Source organism: Eimeria maxima, genomic scaffold, assembly GCF_000499605.1.
Source record: "Eimeria maxima Weybridge genomic scaffold, Emw_scaff260, whole genome shotgun sequence".
Taxonomy (NCBI): Eukaryota; Apicomplexa; class Conoidasida; order Eucoccidiorida; family Eimeriidae; genus Eimeria; species Eimeria maxima.
This window is the reverse complement of record NW_013565450.1, coordinates 17501-32500: the sequence shown is the minus strand read 5'-3', so window position 1 is coordinate 32500 and position 15000 is coordinate 17501. Positions and strand designations below refer to the sequence as shown.

General features: G+C 55.9%; 2 protein-coding genes across 2 annotated transcripts in view; one reads left to right on the top strand and one right to left on the bottom strand.

Moving 5' to 3' along the window:
* EMWEY_00024980 (nucleoporin FG repeat-containing protein, putative) overlaps positions 1 to 7871 on the top strand; it is a gene marked incomplete at both ends in the record, with an annotated part of 13577 nt that extends 5706 nt beyond the window's left edge. Inside the window, 6 exons of the mRNA XM_013480996.1 lie at positions 1 to 4774; positions 5503 to 6054; positions 6222 to 6418; positions 6664 to 6745; positions 7091 to 7281; positions 7400 to 7871. The exon at positions 1 to 4774 is cut by the window's left edge and continues 457 nt beyond it. Of these exons, the coding sequence (XP_013336450.1) occupies positions 1 to 4774; positions 5503 to 6054; positions 6222 to 6418; positions 6664 to 6745; positions 7091 to 7281; positions 7400 to 7871 (6268 nt within the window). The remainder of the gene's footprint in view (positions 4775 to 5502; positions 6055 to 6221; positions 6419 to 6663; positions 6746 to 7090; positions 7282 to 7399) is intronic.
* Positions 7872 to 8673: 802 nt separating this feature from the next.
* On the bottom strand, positions 8674 to 13707 carry EMWEY_00024970 (hypothetical protein, conserved; the record flags this gene model as incomplete). The annotated part of the gene is made up of 5 exons (XM_013480995.1): positions 8674 to 9083; positions 9369 to 12861; positions 13017 to 13111; positions 13262 to 13366; positions 13590 to 13707. 5 exons carry the CDS (start codon positions 13705 to 13707, stop codon positions 8674 to 8676), a joined length of 4221 nt encoding a protein of 1406 aa, XP_013336449.1.
* Between the last annotated feature and the right edge of the window lie 1293 nt (positions 13708 to 15000).

Here is a 15000-nt window from a genome sequence, read left to right as displayed (position 1 = left end):
TCTCCTGTCTCCGTCAGGGGGGGATGGTGTCCCTGGTCATCAAGGAGACTTACTTGCTTCGCTGCAGCAGCAGCAATTCCTTTCTCTCTTATCTAGCAGCGGCATTAACACAGGAGACTGTATCCTCAGCAGCAGCAGCAGCAGCAGCAGCAGCACAGAGGGGGCTATAGAAGGACTTGAATGCCCAGCAACATTTGCTCAATCTATCTTTGCTTTTATTGATTCACGAGTAAAAGTTGCTGCTGTCTCTGTTCTTACATTATTGTGTCTCCTATGGAAGCAGCAGGAGCTGCTGCAGCAGCAGCAGCAACAGCAACAGCAGCAGCAGCAGCTGATGCTGCAGCAAAGACAGCGCAAACTCGTCGCTCTGTCCCAAGGTGCGCAGCAACCAATTAATCAGCTAGCACCATGGGATGGCATCTGCAGCAGCAGCAGCAGCAGCAGCAGCAGATGGTACAGCAGCAGCGCAGCACTGTGTCTTGCTGCTGCACTCGCGTATGAGCCCGAAGATCTGCAGCTACTCTTCCGTGACAATCTTAACCAGCAGCAGCTGCAGCAGCAGGCAGATGCGGGGAAAGGGAGCAGCAGCAGCAGCAGCAGCAGGAGATGGATTAGGCGGCTGTATACGGACAGACTAGTAGGTAGGCTGCTGCGTTATTTATTTGGTAAGGAGCAGCAGCTGCTAGAGTACAGGCTGCTGCTGCTGCAGCTCGTGCTGCTGTCGCTGCATACGCAGCAGCAGCTGCTGCTAACAGGGGAAGAATCTGCCTTTGCTGCTACAGTGCAGTTCTCGCAGCAAGTCCTCTTGGATGTGCTGCAGCAGCAGCAGCAAGAGCAGCAGCAGCAGAAACTGCAGCAGCAGCAGCAGCAACAGCAGCCGGGTCTTCTGTTGGGACAGCTGAAGATTATTAGATTGGCGCTGCTGCTGCTGCAGCAGATTACCTGCGTGTACAGACCACGAGCAGCACTGCAGCAACTGCGGCAGCAGAGCAGCCACACTGGGTTGGAGGGGCTTAATAGCAGCAGCAGCAGCAGCAGCGGAGCAGCAGGAGCAGCAGAAGCAACAGGTACAGCAGCAGAAACTCCTAGTGGCCCTGGTGGATGGGTCTTGCTGCTGCAGATAGGGCAGCTGCTGCTGCGCCAATGGCAGCAAATGTCTTGGAGCCGCAGCAGGAGTTGGCTTGCTGCAGCAGCAAATGAATTAAAAAGCTGCTGCTCTGTGCAGCAGCTGCTGCTGCGTAGCCAACAAGATGGTGGATTGTGGCCTCTACAGATGCTGCTGCAGCAGCAGCAGCAGCAGCAAGGTGCCTTGCATGCAAGGCGAATGCAACCCCTCAGTGCAGCTGTTGCATGCAGCAGCAGACTCTTGTCTGCTGCTGCAGCAGATCTACCACTCTATGCACGTTGCGACGGCCGCAGCAGCAGCAGCAGTGGCGTCAGCCGAAGCAACAGCAGCAACAGCAGCAATAACGAGGAACAGCAGCAGCAAGAAGACACGGATGATGAGGATGCATGCGCGCAGCTGCTTGCTGCTGTAGAGATCTGTGGGGCCCTGCAGTCTATTTGCTGCATTGTTACTTCGCAGCTGCGCTTCTTACCATCAGCTCTGCGCGACAGCAAAGGCACCAGCAGCAGCAAGTGCAGCAGCAGCAGCAGCAGCAGCAGCAGCAGCAGCAGACATTATGGCGAGCTAGCTGACTACCAAGCATTCTTTGATTGCTTAGAGTTCCTATCATCTAATAGAGACCTCCTTGAGGCTCTTCTTCCGCTGCAGCAGCAGCAGCAGCAGGAGCTGCAGCAGCTGCAGCAGATGCAGCAGCTGCTGCAGCAGCAGGAAGACGTAAACCCTGGATTGGTCCCCTTAAAGACAGCAACAGAGTGTTGGTTAGGTTTGCTGCAGGCAGCACCTCCGGTGTATCAGCAGCTAGACGACTCTGCAGCAATAGCAGCAGCAGCAGCAGCAGCAGGAGGTGAATCTTGTGCCAGCATTATCAACAGCTACAGCAACAGCAGCAGCAGCAGCAGCGAGCAGCAGCAGGAGTCAGACGAAGGTTTGCTGCTGCCTAAGGATGTAGAGAGAGCAAGTATATGCCTAGCAGGAAGGAGACAGTTAGGTGTCTCCTTTGCTGTAGGCGGGAGACAGTTGCTGTTCTTATCCCTGCATTGCTGCCTGCTGCAGGAGAGGCTGCTGCGTGCACGCCTAGGTGCAGCAGCAACAATGCAGCAGCAGCAGCAGCAGCAGCCGCTGCTGCTGCAGTCTGTTGGTATACCATGGATGCTAGCAGGTGTCTCCTCTAGGGCATCTGTTGGGCTGTCTCTATCCGTGGCGCAGCAGCAGCTGCTGCAGGTGTATACGCAGCTCTTCCTTGCATGCAGAGATGCAGCAGTATATCCCTTATATATACCAAGACCAATAAGCAGCAGCAGCAGCAGCAGCAGCGGAGGTACGGATGCCTCCCCTGCGCCTAATAGGCCACCTTTCTCAGGAATGCTGCTGCCGCTGCTGTCTCTTATTGCTGCTGTCCCTGCAGCAAGACAAGATCTGCTGCTGCAGCGCGAGGGATTCTTTAAGGTTGCTGCTTTTGCTGCGCAGCAGCTGCTGTGTGCTAGCTGGTGTACAGATATCTGCGCAAGCAAGAAGTTGCCACCATGCAGTAGCAGCGGCAGCAGCAGCAGCAGCACTAGCGCAGCAGCAGCAGCAGCATTGCAGCAGCAAAAGGCACATGTGTCTCTTGATCTGCTGCTAGGCCCTGGAGGTGTCACCTCCCTGCCCCACACAGTACAGCCCGCGCTGCTGCTACCGCAGCAGCAGCAGCAGCATCCACCTTTAACACCAGCAGCAGCAGCAGCAGAGTTGCTGCAGCAACCAGTTGTTGATGGCGTAGTATCCATCCCCAGTAGGGACGTGCTGCGATATCTTAGCTGCTCCACTGCAGCAGCAGACAAACAGCAGCAGCAGCAGCAGCAGCAGCAGCAGCAGCAGCAGCAGCAGCAACAACCCGCAGACAGTTTGCTGTTTGCAGCCCTTAATAGCGCTCTTGCAGTAATAGCTCTTGTCCATCAGGCGTTGCTGACTGGGGCAAAGCAAGAGCAGAAGCAGCAACTGCAGCAGCAGCAACAACAATCGCTGCTGCAGCTGGGCATTGACTTAGGGCGAATGCAGCCACAGGAGCTGCTGCGTGTTGCTGCTGCTGCTGCTGATTTCTTTGCTGTTGGTTCTGGTGTATGGGTACACTTAGCATTGCATACTCATCATGAGCGTGAGCAGCAGCAGCAGCAGCAATCGTTGCTGCAGCAGCAGCAGCAGGGAGGCCCCCGATCCAAGCAGCAGCGGCAGGAAGCAGACCTGCTAACCTGGCAGCAATGGAGGGGCACCCTAGCAGAGCTTCTATGCAACTTGCTGCAGTGTGTGCAGCGCAGCAGGATGCTGACATCACGAGCAGCAGCAGCAGCAACAGCAGCAGGAGCAGCAGCAGGGGCATTCTCCAGTATAACGGAGCAGCAAGCAGCAGATATCTTTAGGGGGGAGCAGCGGCTCAGTGCTGCGCTGCTGTCTGCTGCTAACGCATTGCTGCTAAATGCAAAGGGAGCAGCGCTGCTGCTGCAGCGGCAAAGGTCGTTTGCTGCTGATGGGCTGCACCTGCCGCTGCAGCAGCAGCAGCAGCAGCACGGCGGCCTGTCTGTACACCAGAGACCCGCGTCTCTTGTGCCCCCATCTCCGCTCTCCGTATCAGGAGCCACAACACCAACAGCAGCAGCAACAGCAGCAGCGGCGGCAGCAGCTGCAGCAGCAGAGGCAGCCCGACCCGAAGCACTTGTTGCTGTCTCCGAAGCAGCACAGCAGCAAGTTGCTGCTGCTCTGCATGCAGCATTAGCAGCTGTGCTGCAGCGCAGCGCAGCAAATGCTTCAGGACTTCCTCCACGTAGCTCGTTGTACGGCCTGAACAGCAGCAGCAGCAGCAGCCTAACTGCTGCCTCAGCAGCAGCAGAAGCAGCGGAGGCGGAGGAGACGCCACTGTCTTTCCTGCTGCAGTTGGGTCGTGATGCAGCAGCAGCAACAACAGCAGCAGCAGCAGCAGCAACAGCAGCAGCAGGAAGCCATGATGAGTATGAGTGCTGCCAAGCCATTAGTACGCAGTGTCTCTTCTTAGGTCATCTTCTTAGCAGCAACTGCTGTCTCCCTAGGAGCAGCGTAGAGTACTGCAGCAGCAGCAGCAGCAGCAGCAGTGCAGCAGCAGCAGCAGCAGCAGGTAGGGTACTTCCCATTGCTGAGCTGCTGCTGATTGAAGGATTCTTTCAGCGTTTGCTGCTGCAGCAGCCGCTGGTGTCTCTTGTCTCCTTCTCTGGTGTCTCCGGAGACCCAGCAGCAGCAGCAGCAGCAAGACCTCTTCGTTCTCCTTATGATATAGCTTGTGCGTCTGCAGCAGCAGCAGCAGCAGCAACAGGAGAAGGAACAGCAGCAGCAACTCTTATGCGTCGTTCCTCAGCACATATAGCATATTGCCATGTGCTGCAGTTGCTGCAGCAAGTATTACAATCCCTCCACCTCCAGCAACAGCAGCAACAGCAGCATCAGCAGCAACAGCAGCAGCAGCAGCATGAGGAATCAATAAGATCTGCATGCAGCTTGTTGCGCTTGCTGCTGCCTCGTCTCCGTTATATAAGCAATTTGTCTCCTCCTTTTGTCTCCTTAGCAGCAGCAGAGGAGACATTTCTTTATATTAATATCATGAAATTCTTACCATCATGGCATCTAACACCAATAGATCTAAGGGTAAATGCTGCTGCTGCTGCTGTTGCTGCTGCTGCTGCTATTGGTGCTGCTGTTGGTGCTGCTATTGTTGTTGTTGCTGCTATTCCTGCTGCTGTTGCTGCTGTTACTGTTGCTGGTGATGATCATGGTGATGGTGATTATGTCATAGATGTCTGGTTAGTTAGGTAGAGGCATTGCAATATATGCGTCTCTTTGCTGCTGCTGCTGCTGCTGCTGCTGCTGCTGCTGCTGCATGGGGTGGTGCTGTCTGTTTGTGTCTCCTGTTGCTGTCCTCTTCCTGCAGCCTGTACTTGCTGCTTGGCTAACAGCGGGGCGCGTGCTGCTGCAGCAAAGCACAAGAGCATTAGAGGGGGCGCTCCTTGCATGCATGCAGCCGCTATCAGCAGCAAGCCTATTGGAGTGCTGCAGCGGGCAGCAGCAGCAGGGATCCTTGGAACGTCTGCTGCAGCAGCAAAAACAAAACTGTTCTTGTGCAGCAGATCCAGCAAACAGCAGCAACCCAGCAGCAGCTTGCTGCAATTGCTGCAGCAGAATCAGCGGCGCTGCTGCTGCTAGCTGCCGCTCGGGCTTACCGTCTGTCTTGCAGCAGGTATGAAGGAGACACAACAAAACAGCAGCAGCAGCAACAACAGCAACAGCAACAGCAACAGCAACAGCAACAGCAACAGCAGCAGCAACAGGTGCCGCATATAAACGTATAATTGTGTTTGTTTGTTTGTTTGCTGCAGAGGGGACTGGTGCTGCTGCTGCAGATAGTTAATGGTATTGTGTCTGCTGTACAGACACTGCAGCTTGTGCTGCCTATATCTCATCAGCTGCCTCCTCCCCCTTCGCTGCAGTTGCCGCTGCAGGGCAGCAGCAGCAGCAGCAGCAACATGAGGACAGCAGTTAGTGTGTCTGCAGAGCAGTACATGCAGCTGCTGGGGAATGACACGGCAGGAGCGTTGGCTGTCGCGCGTCGTTTGCTGCAGCAGCAGGAGCAGCAGCAGCAGAAGCAGGAGCAGCAGAGGGAGCAGCAGGATGCATTTGCTGCACGGCATCAGGGATTTGGAGGAGACAGATGGTCAGCAGCAGGAGCAGCAGCAGCAGCAGCAGCAGAAGGAAGAGGAGACAGCAGCTTTATTATGGCTCCTCGCCCCTTCTCCTCTGGGTTGCTAAATGGAGGTCTCCTTCATGCTGCAGCACCAGGTGCAGCAGCTGCTGCTGATGATGCTGCTGCTTCTGCTGCTGCTGCACCTCAGCTCGAAGATGCCATGATGACGGGACTCTCACCAGAATGGGTAAGCAGCAGCAGCAGCAGCAGCAGCAGCAGCAGCAGGAAGACAGCAGCAGCAAAGAGAAACAGAGACACGAGCAGCAGCATGCAAGAGACATGACATCTTTATGTTTCTTCTTCTGCTGCTGCTGTTTGCTGCTGCGCTTGCTGCAGTTTGGATGTTTGCTGCAGGCAGTGACTAGTGCTGCCTCCGTGCTGCAGCGAGCTCGCGATTTAGGCCCTCAGCTAGGGACAAGAGTTTGCTGCGTAAGTCAGCAGCAGCAGCAGCAACAGCAGCAGCAACAGCAGAAACAGCAACCACAGAAGCAACGACAGCAGCAGCAGCAACAGCAGCAACTGTATGCTGTGGTGTTGGTTTGCTGCAGGTGGTGACTGCAGCAGGGCAGCGGCTGCTGCCTCTGTCTTTGCTGCTGCAGCCAGAGGGGCAGCTGCTGCAGCTGCAAGAGGAGACACCAACGCAGCAAGAGCAGACACCAAGAAGAAGCAGCGTAGCGTAAGAATATACACAGATATATATGATTTGCTGCTTTGCTGTTGCTGCTGCTGTGCTGCTACTGCTCTGCTGCAGCATTGCTGCTGAATAGAGTGTCTCCTTCTTGTGGTGTCTCTGCAGCGGCGCTCCTTCTTCTGTTGTCTCTGTTGCTGGTCTGTCTCTCTCCCAAGGAGCAGCAACAAATGTTTACTTAAGGCAGCGGGTATGCTTCTTGCTGCTGCTGTTGCTGCTGCTGCTGTTGTTGCTGCTGGCCTTGCTGCTTATACAGCAGCAGAAGAGTCGTTTGTCTTTTGTCTTCTTTGCTGCTACACCGGTGGTTTATTTGCTGTTGCTGCTGCTGCTGCTGCTGCTGCTGCTGCTGCTGCTGCTGCTGCAGGGTGTGAGCCCATCATTGAGACGTAGAGGACAAGCAGCAACTGCTGTGTACGGAAGGCTGCGGCTGCGGCGGAACCCTTGCTGCTGTTGCTGCTGCAGCAGCAGCATGCAGAAGGGTGCTGCAGCAGCAACAGGAGCAGCAGGAGACGGCGGATTTTGTGCTGGATATCAGGGCAGCAACAGTGGCTGTGCTGCTGCTGCTGCTGCTGTTGCAGCAGCAGCAGCAGAGGAGCAGCACCGCTGCTGCAGCGATAGAGAATTAGATGGTTTGCTACCCCCTCTTATTACCTTAGAGGGATTGCAGCAGCTACTAGACATGGCACTGCAGCGAACAGCTACCTTAGGTGCATCTATAATTAACAGGTAGGAGACTGCAGCAGCAGCAGGAGACAAGTAGCAGCACCAGCACCAGCAACAGCAGCAGCAGCAGCAGCAGCAGCATGTGTATATATTATATGTATGTTGTTGTGCTGCTGTGCAGTCTTGTTGGGGGCAATCTGCTGCTGAATTACGAGGAGACAGCTCGTCAGTTTGTTGCGCTGCTGGCTCGCTTATCTCGTCAGCAGCAGCAGCAGCAGCACAAGCATAAGCTGCAGCAGCAGCAAAGGAGACATGCAGCAAGCAGCAGCACAGGTCCCCTCTCCGTTGTGCTGCAACAATTCCCCAGCAAAGGAGACAGCGTCTTAGGGGGAGACACAAGTCCCCACCACTCGCAGCAGCAGCAGCAGCAGCAGCAGCTGCATCTGCAGCACGAGCGGAGACGTTCAAGTCTTGGGGCAGCAACTCCTACAGCATCAGGAGACACAGACCCCAGCAGCAGCAGCAGCAGCAGCAGCACGGCATTCTTTGCTGCACTTCTTGATTATAGCAGGAGACGTCTTGCTGCTTATGAACAAATCATACAAAGTATTGGCCCTTATACCCCTCTTGTCCTGCATAACTCCCTTAAATAAGACTTTTTGCTGCTGCTGCTGCTGCTGCTGCTGCTGCTGCTGCTGCTGCTGCAAGTGCAGCAACAGCAACAGCAGGAGCAGCTTTATGCAGTGGAGGGAGGGAGCAAATGTGCTGCTGGTCCTGATGCTGCTTGCAGCATAAGGGAGCTGAGGTGCTGCTGCAGCGGTTGCTGCGTGCGCCAGCAGCAGTTATTCTGTTGCTGTTGTTGCTGCTGTTGCAGCAGCAGCAGCAGCAGCAGCAAGTTTGCTTCTAACAAGCAAGCAACTCGTTACTTTTCTCATGGCATTTAATATATTTAGTTTTGTTTTCCTTTTTACCTGCAGATACACCGCTGCTGCTGCTGCTGCTGCTGCTGCTGCTTGCTGCTTTGTCCCTGTACGTATACAGCACTGTAGCACAGTGCTGGCGTTGCTGCTACTGCTTGTTGCTTGCTGGCTAGCTCGCTAGCAAGCCAGCTAGCCAGCTACGTAGGGGTGCATGCAGGCATATATCTGTTACTGCTGCTGTATACACTTCTGTCTCCTCCTGGTGTACCCTTTCTTCTACTGTCTCCTCATCTGCTGCCAGCTGCTCTATACCTGCTGCTGCTGCTGCGGCTGCTGCAGCTGCTGCTGCAGCGGCTGCTGCTTCACGTTTACGCTAAACTGTTTCCTTTTCTATGTGTCCCCTCTTATGTAATGTACCTCTACAGCAGCAACATAATAAGCAGCAACTGTATTAATAACAGGTACAACAGCAGCAGCAGCAGCAGCAGCAGCAGCAACAGCAGCAGCAGCAACAGCAGCAGCAGAGAGGCAATGCTTATGTTGAATAATTGATGCTTTCGTGCTGCATGCGTCTTAAGAGAAAATGTAAAACCCTCTTAGCGCAGCAGCCACATAAGCCATGCAGCAGCAGCAGCAAGTGCTGCATCTGCTGCTGCTGCAGCTGCTGTTGCTGCCGCTGCCGCGCTGCTGCTGCGCTGCTGCTACTACTGTGCTGTGCTGTGTTATGCTGCTGTTGCTGCTGCTGCTGCTGCTGCTGTTGCTGCTGCTGCTGCTGCTTAAGCAAGAAGTGCGCCGAATGTGCTCGACTCTGCACGTCTGTTAATGCTGCCACTGGCATTGCTGCTGTTGCTGCTGTTGCTGCTGCTGTTGTTGTTGGTGCTGCTGCTGCTGCTGCTGCTGCTGCTAGGAGCTGTACCCGACGGAGACAGGGCCCATCGCATAGGGCTATGCAGCAAGAAGTAAGGGAACCAACCCTTCCTAATAAAAAAAAAAGAGGAGACACATAAAAAGGAGACAAAAAAGGAGACAATAAAAGGAGACACACAAAAAGGAGACAGATATAAAAGGAGACAGATATAAAAGAAGACAGTAAAGGAGACACAAAAGGAGACACATACCTCATATACACAGAAAAAACAGCACACAGCCACATGCAGCAGCAGCAATAGCAGCAGCAGCAGCAACAGCAGCAGCAGCAACAGCAGCAGCAACAGCACCTGTGGGGTTGACCGTGTATGCTACCGAAGAGCCATCCGCTCTTATGGTGTACATACACCTCAACACTCTCTCCTCTGTGGCAGCGCAGCAGTAAGGGGGGAACAGCAGCAGCAGTTGCTGCTGCTGCTGCTGCACCTCCTCCTTCGCCTGTGCTGCTGCTGCTGTTGTTGCTGCTGCTCCTTCCTATGCTGCCTGGCCTATCGTTTAATACACAAGGAGGCGCGCATATAGAAGCGCCTCCGTAGCAAACCATCTCCTGCAGCAGCAGCTGCTGCTGCTGCTGTGGTTGCTGCTGCTGCTGCTGTGGTTGCTGCTGCTGCTGAAGACCAGGAGACAGCTCTCCTGCCCAGCACCACTGCAGCCTACAGATTTGAACATCGGAGGGGACTACGCGCAATATAGCATACACTGGCTGTGCCTGCTGCAGCTGCTGCTGCTGCTGTTGCTGCAGTTGCTGCAGTTGCTGCTGCTGACCACCAAACTGCCAACAGTAGCAACCGTCTCCCCGCAGCAAATTCGCGCATGCAGCAACACCTGCTGCTGCTGCTGCTGCTGCTGCTGTATCAGCTTGAGGATGTCCTCCTGGATATTGACAAACGCTGGAGAAAGATCCTCGCTGCTGCTGCTGCAGCTGCTGCTGCTGCGGCATCCCCGGAGAGTCTGCTGCGCTAGGTGGAGCCGAGGGGACCCCAGCAATGGCCTCCAGCATTGCAGCAGATGGGCAAGAAGCAGCAGCAGCAGCAGCTGCTGCTGCTGCTCCTGTCTCATTGCCGCTGCCGCCAAAGGGTTTTGCTGCAGGGTACCATGGGCCGCAGCTGCTGCTGCTGCTGCTGCTGCTGCTGGTAGTGTTGCCGCTGCTGCTGCGCTGCTGCTGCATGGCCCACATTCGCTGGGCATCGGCCGGATGCTCCCTCATGAACTGTAGGTAACTGTCCGGCTGCTGCTCCTCAAGCTGCTGCTGCTGCTGCTGCTGTTGTTGTTGTTGTTGCTGCTGCTGCTGCTGCTGCTGCTGCAGCGACAAGGCAGCAAGCTGCTGCGGCCCTCCTAAGATACAAGAAGCAATATCAGGAAGGCCTAAGCCACCCACACCATGGAGTGCCTCGTTGCTGTCTTCACTACCCCCTGCTGCTGCTGCTGCTGCTGCTGCTGCCCTGTGTGCTGCTGCCCCTGTAGTCCCTGCTGCTGCAGACCCAGATGGAACCGTTACTGCTGTGCGTCCTCCACCTCCTGGTGCTGCTGTAGTTGCTCCCATAGACGGTGTTCCTCCTGCTGCTGCTGTTGCTGCTGCTGCTGCTGCTGCTGCAAGCTGCCCACGAAGGGACTCCGGCAAGGAAGCTGCAGTAAGAACAGGTGCAGCAGATGTTAGAACATCGGTCGACTGCTGCTTCTGCTGCTGCTGCTGCAGTTGCTGCTGCGCAGGGTGGTAGTACGGCGGCTGCCATTGCTGCTGCTGCAGTAGCATCAGCAGCTGCTGCTGCTGTTGCTGCTGCTGCTGCCCAGTTGGCCAATTATTAGCAGGGGACTCCCTGAAGTCGCAGGGGCCTGGCATGTGTGGGGCGCCGCGCATGCCAGCTGCTGCTGCTGCTGCTGCAGCAGCAGCTGCTGCTGCTGCTGCGCTCCTTGGTGTTGCCCCTACAGAAGCAGCGTTGTAGTAATCATCTCTTGCACCTGCTGCTGTTGCTGCTGCTGCTGCTGCTGAGGGAAATGCGAATGAGAGCGCAGAATTGTTGCTGCTGCTGCTGCTGCTGTTGCTGCCCCCGCGGTTAGCGCTAGGGCGCCTATTCGCGCACTGCTGGTAATTGCTGCTGCTGCTGCTGCTGTCGCTGCTGCTAACAGCAGACCCAATGGGGAGTGGGCCCCCCACAGGAGCCCAGTTGCTGCTGTTGCTGCTGCTGCTGTTGCTGCTGCTGCTCACGTCGCCGCTGCCGCCAAATGAGAACATACGGCGGTTCCTGCTGCTGACGTTAAGCGCTGCTGCTGCTGCTGCTGCTGCTGCAGCTGCTGCTGCTGTTGGATCGGAAGAGGACGCGGCTCTTTCCACAGAGTAGGTCGGCGAGTGCTGCTGTTGCTGTTGCTGCTGCTGCAGCTGCTGCTGCAGTTGCTGCTGCTGTACGAATGCAGCAACTGCTAGCCTGCCGCTGTATGCTTGTCTGTCTCTCTCTAAGTTCCTATCCGGGTACATTGTGCCATTGCTGCTCGTGCTGCTGGTGCTGCTGCTGTTGTTGCTGCTGTTGCTGCTGCTGCTGCTGTTGCTTCTGTTCAAAGCCAACTGCGGATGGACCAGGTTATGGCCGTCGGAATCCCTGCTGCTGCTGTCTGCACCTGCTGCTGCTGCTACTGATGCTGCTGCTGTTCCTGCTGCTCCAGGTGTTCCTGCTGCTGCTGCTGCTGCAGCTGCAGCAGCTGCCGCTGCTGCCCTCCTGGATGCGTTGCATGGGGATGATGTAGCCGTGCTGCAGCGCGAAACCGGCGGGGGCTGCGGCGCTTCCTGCTGCTGTTGCTGCTGCTGCTGTTGCTGCTGTTGCTGCTGCTGTGAAATATCAATCGTACGTGGTGAGAGTTTAGGGGCAGCAGCAGCAGCAGCAGCAGCTGCTGCTGCTGCTACTGCTGCCTTCTGCATATTTGCTGCAGCGAACCGGTCGAAGAGACCCCCTAAGGCAACATCGCTGCTGCTGCCTAGCCTTCGTCCCTGGTTCTGCTGCAGCTCCTCCCGTGCCTCGTGCTGCTGTGCCTGCAGCTGCTGCAGCTTTATTTGCTGCTGCAGTTGCAACTGCTGCTGCTGAGTACGAGCATCCGCGCCTCTGCATGCAGAGAGGAAGGAGAAAGCAGCAGCAGCTGCTGCTGGTGGAAACCCTTCTGCTGCTGCTGCTGGTATGTTGAAGGGCCCTGTCAGATGTTGCTGCTGCTGCAGTTGCTGCTGCTGCTGCTGCAATTGCTGCTGCAGCTGTTGTTGTTGTTGAAGCTGGCGCTGTTGCTGTTGCTGCTGCAACTGTTGTTGTTGTTGCAACAACTGCTGCTGCTGCTGCTGTTGCTGTTGTAGACCGCTGCAGCTTATCCCGTTGCCGCTGTTGCTGCTGTTGCTGCTGCTGCTGCTGCGGCTGCCACTCTCCGGGCTGCTGCTGCTGCTCTCGCTAGAGAAGCTGTCAATGCTGCGGCGTCTGCCGCTGTTGCTGCAGGGGTCTTCTGCGCAGGTGCTGCTATCGCTAAGGCGGCAGCTGCTGTTGCCGCAGCAGGCTGCTGCAGCCTGCTGCTGCTGCTGCTGCTGCAGCAACACCGCATGCAGCTTCCTGTCAGACGGATCCCCAGATGCAGACATGCTGCTACCAGCCCAGTGAGAAGGAACAGCAGCAGCAGCAGCTGCTGCTGCTGCTGGAGGAGGAAATGATCCAATCATATGGGAGCTGCTGCTGTTCCTGCTGTTGCCTTGCTGCTGCTGCTGCTGCTGCTGCTGCTGCTGCTTTGCTGCAGCAGATTGCTCGTGCGATCCGTCAATCTTAAATTGTGCCTAAAAAACAAACGCAGCAAACCAGCAGCAAAAGTAGCAAATACTGCAGCAGCAGCAGCAGCTGCTGCTGCTGCTGCAATTGCTGCAGAAGCAAACATGGATAGGGTTTACAGCTGCTGCTACAGCTGCTGCTGCTGCTGCTGCTGCTGACATACCTGCGCCGCCTGGTAGCTTCCTGCAGCAGCAGCAGCTGCTGCTGCTGTATGTGCTTCCTCTGCAGCACAGCCACCGTCTCCTACTGTCCAACTTGCTGCGGACGCAGCAGACACAACAGCAGCAGGAAGCCAACATGGCGCAGCAGCAGCAACGGCAGGAGCAGCAGCAGCAGCAAGAGACGATGGGCACCCGCTAGTTGCTGCTGCAGGCAACTGACTTCCTGTGGCGTCTCTTTGAGCCTCACCTGCTGCTGCATGCGCAGCACCGCCCCGTGCTGCTGCAGTTGCTGCTGCAGCATCCGCAGCAGCAGCAGGAGCTGCTGCACCGTCAGCAGGTCCACAGCGGTGCGCTGCAGCAACGACACAGAGCAGCAGCAGCAGCAGCAGGATATGCAGCACCAAAAGCAGCAAAAAGAACCCAGCAAAAGGCAGCAGCAAGAAAAAGGCAACGCAGCAACAGGAAGTGCTGCTACTACTACTACTACTGCTGCTGTTGTTGCTGCTGCTCCTGATGCATCTGTTGCTGCTGCTGCTGCTGTTTGTTGTGCAGCAAAAAAAGTGCTTTGTGCTAACCTAGAGAAGAACTGTGCATTATCTCCACACGTTGCGCTTCCTGTTGCTGCTGCTGCTGGTGCTGCAGTTGCTGCTGCTGTTGCTGCTGTTGTTGCTGCTGTTGCTGAATCGGCTGCATATCGCGCGGCTGGATGAAGTGCTGGCTCTGCTGCGGTGCATGCAACAGCTGCTGCTGCTCCTGCTGCTGCTCCGTCCAATGTAAGAGGCCAGCCGCAGCGCTCCTATGGCTGCTGCTGCTGCCGCTGCTACTGCCGCTGCTGCTGTCTGAGATGCTAAGCTGCCGGTGCAGCAGCTGCTGCTGCTGCTGCTACCGCCGCTGCGACCGGAGGCCTCAGGCTCCGTTGCCTCTAAGCAACACTGTTGCTGCTGCAGCAACGAACCGAGTTGCTGCTAATGCTGCAGTTGGCCTGCAGCAAGTCGCCCCGCAGTGCTGCAGCAGCAGCAGCAGCAGCAGCAGCAGATGAAGTGTATTATCTTTTCGACTTCTCCCCATACAAGAAGAAATGCTGCTGCTGCTGCTGGTGCTGCTGCTGCTGCGCTGGTGCAGCAGCGTCAGCAGGCCAGCGACTGGGACGGCCCGGCCCCCCGTGGCAGGTAGGAAGCTCCTCCCGCGGCTGCTGCTGCTGCTGCTGCAGGGCAACTGCAGCAATAATTCCGGTTGCTGCAGCAACCACACAACAGGAATCGCTGCTGCTGCTGCTGCAACGGCTGCAGCAGCAGCAGCGGTTGAGGTGATTAGGCAAAGATAGAAAGAGTGATCCGACACGGCGTACGGGTCCTGCTGCAGTTGCTGCTGCTGCTGCTGCTGTTGCTGCTGCTGCAAGCACCTCTCCTTTCAAGATGCATGCACAAGACAGAATAAACACTGTTAGCACACAGGAGAAGCCTATGTGGAGTTGCAGAACAGCAGCGGCAGCGGCACAGCAGCAGCAGCAGCGCAGCGGCTGCTGCTGCAGCAGTAGATGGGAGCAGCAAAGCAAAGGAGTTGTTGTAATAATTAATTATAATTAATTTTTATTATTAATTGCACCAGGAAATGTTGTTGCATGCAGCGGGTGTACGAGCAGCAATTATAGCAGCACGAGCAGCAGCAGTAGCAGCAACAGCAACAGCAGCAGCAGCAGCAGCAGCAGCAACTCGAAGTCGAGGCTCCTGCTGCTGCTGCTGCTAAGGGAACGATCCGTACTATTGGGTGTTAGTGCCGATTGCTGCTGTTAGATTATATATATTAACAATTAATTAAATAATATTATTTCTTATATATATTAATTATTCCTGCTGCTGCTGCTGCAGCAACAGCAGCAATAGCAGCAGCAGCAGCAGCAGCTACAGGGGGGTTCGGGGTTGCTGCTCCGGGAGCGTTAAGGCTTTCCTCTTACATTGCTACTAATTACTTATTTATATTAATATT